Source organism: Ooceraea biroi, chromosome 1 (assembly GCF_003672135.1).
Source record: "Ooceraea biroi isolate clonal line C1 chromosome 1, Obir_v5.4, whole genome shotgun sequence".
In the NCBI taxonomy this organism is placed as follows: domain Eukaryota; kingdom Metazoa; phylum Arthropoda; class Insecta; order Hymenoptera; family Formicidae; genus Ooceraea; species Ooceraea biroi.
The window spans coordinates 13,129,413-13,135,422 of NC_039506.1; the positions used below are offsets into that span (position 1 = coordinate 13,129,413).

The 6,010-nt window shown below is 38.2% G+C and overlaps 1 protein-coding gene and 1 pseudogene across 4 annotated transcripts; both read right to left on the reverse strand.

Moving 5' to 3' along the window:
* Window positions 1-69: 69 nt before the first annotated feature.
* On the reverse strand, window positions 70-3,982 carry LOC105286943 (transmembrane channel-like protein 5). Of its 4 annotated transcripts, XM_011352261.3 has the most exons (11): window positions 3,872-3,979; window positions 3,360-3,720; window positions 3,167-3,291; window positions 2,761-3,086; window positions 2,520-2,671; window positions 2,233-2,317; window positions 2,003-2,151; window positions 1,533-1,923; window positions 725-1,407; window positions 492-625; window positions 103-419 (listed from the first exon to the last, which is right to left on the reverse strand). In XM_011352261.3, the coding sequence occupies exons 3-11, from the start codon at window positions 3,249-3,251 to the stop codon at window positions 292-294; spliced, it is 2,133 nt and encodes a 710-aa protein (XP_011350563.1). In that variant the 5' UTR covers window positions 3,252-3,291; window positions 3,360-3,720; window positions 3,872-3,979; the 3' UTR covers window positions 103-291. The 4 variants fall into 4 exon arrangements, with proteins under 4 accessions (XP_026829276.1, XP_011350563.1, XP_026829260.1 ...); XM_026973459.1 differs by lacking the exon at window positions 3,360-3,720 and having other exon boundaries at window positions 3,872-3,982; XM_011352260.3 differs by lacking the exon at window positions 3,872-3,979 and having other exon boundaries at window positions 3,360-3,865.
* A 1,030-nt stretch (window positions 3,983-5,012) lies between these two features.
* LOC113562905 lies at window positions 5,013-5,762 on the reverse strand (annotated as a pseudogene).
* Window positions 5,763-6,010: the final 248 nt, after the last annotated feature.

Consider the following 6,010-nt stretch of genomic DNA (forward strand, 5'->3'; position numbering starts at 1 on the left):
ATACAGGATTGAACAGGACAAACGTGTGGATTAAAGCTCGCTCTCTGCAAACGCATCTTGTTGTTTCCATTTCGTATATATATTATGCAAAATTACTGCAAATTTTTTTTCATGAATTCTTATATTAAAATTACTTTATCGTATTGATAAGTCTTATGTGCTCAGATTATGGCAAATCGCACAGAGATAATAAAATACTCGAATCTTAATATTTATAATATGTCACATCGATTTCGAACAGTTTGGCACCATTTATCACAAAATCGTCGGCGCATTTATTTTTATCCGAGATTATCTCTCTTCTTCAAAACTGGTCGATGGTAAATTACGTCGACGGGAAAGTGAAACCTCATTTTCACTATTCCTATCAATGAGCTCACTATGTTCGGCAAGACTGGTCGTATTACCAGCGGCCGCATCTGAAAAACATGAACAAGTTGTTAGAAACAAAATGCATTTATATTAATTTGAAATAAGCAAACGTGACTCACGTTCGTCAGCAAGTTTGGCGAGGCTCTTCATGAGAAATTGCTTATCCTGCGACTGCATAAGGAGCATGTCGGATAGAATTTGCAGCATTTCCTTGCTCGCTTCCGCCTTTGCTCGCAAACAATAGACCGCGATGCTTTAACATAAAAATATTGTTATCATTATTAATATATATAATTTTATAATTAATTATATATAATTTTTATAATTATAATATTTTACATAAAATATTTACCACATGCCGACTAATATCGCGGCACCGGTTACCGGTCTCGCGAGTTCCGTGACAACGTTCCAGAACGCGCTGTCTCTCTTCAAGAATAATATCCCGTCGACGATGAAATCCCAAGTGTGAACGTGGTCCCTGAACGGGCCGCAGTCATTGCTCTCCACGTTCGTGAGGACGTATCCTATCGTCAACAGCACGCCGATCATGCCGAGAAACGCGAGCGCCAGGAACAGCGTTTGCGTCTGTGCCGCGCGCCACGGTTGCGACGGCTGCTGGTAACACTTCCTTAGCTGGTACTTCTTCACGTAAAACGTGAAGGTCAGTTTTACCACGATTATGAGGGACATCAGCGGACTGAAGTAGAAGCCCATCCAGAAGAGGGTCTGATTGTATATGAGATTCAGAGTGCTGCGAGCGATATCGAATTCCGGCCTGCCAACCCTCGTCGAGAGCCTCTTGTACAGCATAAAGCGGGCGAATTGCAGACACGCTCCGAGTACGGAAGCGATAAAGTCCAGCACGATCAGTCGGTAGATCTCTTCTCCCAAGTCCGTTTGCCAGCAGTGCGACGTGCTGTGGATTATCCAGAAGGCGAACAACGTTCCGAGGATCGTTGCGGCAACCGCGTGATTTCTGACGACCGTCACGTAGAGCTCCGTACGTTTATTGTTGTAACGTTCTAGCAACGCCTAAAATTAATAATCTTGCTGTAATAAATATCTCCTGTTTGCGAAGATATATACATCTGCATATTATTTCGCCAATATAATTAAAAATATTCTTACAACCAAGGAAACAATATATGAATGCTCACTAAGTAAGAAATAATCGCTGGAAAAATATGAATGATAACAGTAATGACAATCGGTACAATCATCGCCGAGATGGTTCCAGACGCTTGCATGTCGTGATGGTCTAACAGCACCCAGACGAGCGCACCAATAGAACAAATCATAAGTAAAACAATAATCGTCACAGCAAGTTGCCCGATAATCAATGAACACCTGGCGAGCCAGTTGAGACTGGTACGTTGTCTCATTTCCGCCAACAGCTCTTCCAGCTCCTTGTAAATGGACGCCGATTGCAAAGTTGCGGTTTTCGGTGAGGATATGCTGAAGTCACATCCGCAAAATATCTTGTTACTGTACAAATCGTGTGCTTTGCCGCGCAATTCAACGTACGACTTTCTATACGAAGTTATAACTCTAAAAAAGAATTTGTTGCAATTGTTAGACGAAAAATATTTGACATTTGGCTTGGTTCAAGGATTTTGAATACACATACTTGACAGAAAGTATAATAAATGTGACTACGTAGCACAGAAGCAGCGTTAGAAAGTAAGCGAACGGAATGCTGTATTTGGTTCCAAATGAAGTGTCTATTGTGCCGTTGGAATAAAAGCCGTAATACATTATTGTGTGGGAGAAAAAACCCTGCAAACCAAAGCGTTGTGACACGCCCTATGTTACTTAAAACATGCTGCCTACAATACATATAATAACGACTACACTTACACTGCCTGTTAAAAAGTCCAATATCTGAATGTTATTCGGAACGTGTGTTTGGTCCAGTGATTGTGGAATGACAATAAAAGATATACTACAAACATAAAATAACTCTATTGTTTCATCTAGTGCAGTATCACATGTAAAAACATTATTGTTATCAACTAAATAGTCATTATTTTTGTAAAATTTTGCCAGAATTTTAAATAATTTTAGAATAGTTCAACTTAATCAACATATTTTTATTGCGAGTTTCTGCGTTGCTTTGCAACGTGAGCAAGTCAAAATGCACTTACCTCAAAATGCAAGAAATTATATTGAGAAGGAGCAGCCATCTGAGAAACTTGAAGTATGTTGCTACACCGCTTCCACTGTGACTCTCGATGCTTTGTATTGTCCGCTGCCACAGTTCACATGTTGATAAGGAGTTCCGCAGAGCCATTCGCATCTGCAACAAACGAATTTAAGACTATCTTTTAGATTTTTATACACAAGTAATGCAAGTATAATGATTTCAGGAAAGGACAACGTCATCACCTTCGTGAACTTCAGGCTGATGTTATACTTGAGCCACTTCCAGTAACTGATTGACTTCTTCGTTGTGTCTCGAGTGACAGTCGCTAACAATTGTGACTTGACAGATCTTTTTACAGTGAGACAGTACGGCATTGCCTTGAACGTTTCCATTCTGAATCGCTCTGACGCAGGATCGTCCTGCATGAACCGGTTGCTGGCCTGCAGGTGACTGGCAATCGCACTGGCACACTCTTCGTTTGACATTTCAGTGGTATTGTGCATCCTTAGAGTGGTGTATGGAATGATGGAATTCAGACAATCTGGCATGTTGTATTCCTTGCTCTGTCCTAGAAATGCAACATTTTGACGTATATTTATCAATGGTTCTGCAAAATCTTGATATATCAGACTCAAAGGACATACTTACTTGGAAACTTGGCTGGTAACAACTGTTGCATTTGAATGCGCTGATCAGAAAATTTGCGATGCTTTATTCGGCTGGTAGCAGACATCCTGATACGATCGTGTGTGTCCCAACAAATATTGTGCACCCTAAACAAAGATTTTATAAAGAAAATAATTATATTAAAAAAATGATTTTGTGGAATTTTGAAACTCACTTTCTGCCGCTAAGTGCGTTAATAAAGAGCAGCTATCGATCAGCGACCGTCATTCTTTTGTGAGTAACGAAGGCAAACAATAGATACTGACATTTTTACATCACACAATCTCTAGGAAATGTTTGATACACGACTAAAATCGATCTAAAGTAAAATCTGAATGTACACATTATTGATTATTGTGCCGGATTATTAATTAATCGTCATACAAAATACGTGCTGAACGATGCCTGAATTCCGGAGAATAACGCGAAATCATGCACGAATATCCATCACTCCACGATAGCTGACGACAGCTAACTCGACATCTTTTCGATCGATAACGCATCGATATTCCAACTTTAACGGTCAGAACTAATTTCTGGAATTTACAATCGTATTTGTGTGTTAAGTTAAAATGGGCAACGATTGTTCTCGCTGAATGCAATTTGCCTCAATAACAATGCTGACGTTAAAAACAACTTAATTTCAAAATTACTTCATATAGAATACAAGCTCTAATCAGTTCTAACCTAATTTCTTTGACTCGGTAATGTAGCTTCGCGTTGCAGATATGTCTCAGGAAAATGAACAAATATGCTAAAGGCTTATTTACCATTGTTTCGTGTTTATTGTATCGCGGTCGCGGATGTATGTACAAAATGGATTCATTAAATTTACTTAACATTGGCGCGCAGTACAAATTTGAACTTCTGCGCGCCTTCATTATCAATGCGCTGTTTAACATAATTTATATCTTATCGACAGGAAACCATAGAAAGATAGGAAGCACGATTCATTGATGTATGGAATTTTTATTCCCACTCATTTAGTGGTAATAAACATATTTAGAGAAATGAAAATGAGAAAGCATATGAAAAGCATATAATTATTGAACAAAATAAAGGTGCAACTCTGTCCTGCTGACAAATAGCTACTTAACTCTTACAATTATTACAATTCTTACATATTAAAGCTAAATGATTAATTGCTACAACAACATATAACATTACATTAGACAGTCTCATCAAATTCCAGTCCAAACGCAGTGATCAAAATGGTTTTTAGAGATATTTAGTCTTAGGAAAGGAGGTAAAAAATGTGCATTAATTTTTAGCACAATGCCTGCGGATATACATATAGGTGACAAGAAATTGGAAACACTGTTGTATGATTTCTATAAATGTTTGGAAAAGCTTTTTAAAAGATTCAAATTATTGTCGGGTGTGCGAGAACGTTCATTACAGTGTCTCATGTTCTGTGTCATGGCCAAAGCGGAATTCAAAGAATGTGTTGTTGAGAAATATTTCACAATTACAAAGGATGGTGAGCCAGAGAGATATGGTTACATAGACATGTGGATGTACCACAAAGATGAATTTGCTGTTATTTGGGAGTTTGGGTCAAACAAAAAAACATCAGATCATGCTATGAAAGATATACTTGAAGTTGTTCCACCAAAAAAGGTAGCCTATGTTGAAATATTTCAACATAGGCTGTGTTCCAAAATTCACGGCCAGTACTGAAACTCTATAGTTTATGTCACATACACTATAGCTTTTCAGCACTGACAGTGAATTTTGTAACATAGCCTATGTTGAAATATTTCAACATAGGCTACCTTTTTTGGTGGAACAACTTCAAGTATATCTTTCATAGCATGATCTGATGTTTTTTTGTTTGACCCAAACTCCCAAATAACAGCAAATTCATCTTTGTGGTACATCCACATGTCTATGTAACCATATCTCTCTGGCTCACCATCCTTTGTAATTGTGAAATATTTCTCAACAACACATTCTTTGAATTCCGCTTTGGCCATGACACAGAACATGAGACACTGTAATGAACGTTCTCGCACACCCGACAATAATTTGAATCTTTTAAAAAGCTTTTCCAAACATTTATAGAAATCATACAACAGTGTTTCCAATTTCTTGTCACCTATATGTATATCCGCAGGCGCTGTTTCATTGAACCATAAATCTTGACATGGAAGTATGTTAACATAGTGTTATATGCATCGTGAATCTCTTCATTAGGAATTTTTACAATAACTTCTTTCCTAATTCTTAAAGGTTCCTCATTATCTCCAGGGCTACAGTTAGGATCGTGAGAAAGATACCCTTGTTCAAGGAAAAATGTAAATACTATTGTTAGATCAAGTTCATCAACATCAAAAGGCTGACTTGCCAGTACTTTTAATCTCAACTGAAAGATGTCAGCAAGTTCGGTTACATTTACTTTTTTAAGGGGCTTGAATTCTTTGGATCCGCCTCCCATTAGAACAAGCATGTCTTCCTGAATAGAAGAATGTTTGAGGATACCAGCAAATTCGCGAATAAAAGAGGAGCCATCCCAAAAATCTAAATTTTCGTCAGATTGGTTCAAGTGATGCCGCACATAGTGAAGGACAGAGCACAATTATCGCCGAGATGGTTCCAGACGCGTATTAATTATTTTTACATCATACGTTTCAATGTACTCGATTATGGAAGAAGAGACAAAAATCAACACAAGTGTGTGTGATTTCCACCTCTGATTCACCAAGCGACCGATAGATGGCCGGCCAGACGTGACGTTCTCGCAAGCAACATTTGCGTTATCACCTTACAAATAACCATCCGCAAAACCGATCTAGCATTCTTTTCTTCTTCTCTTCTTTTGAATGC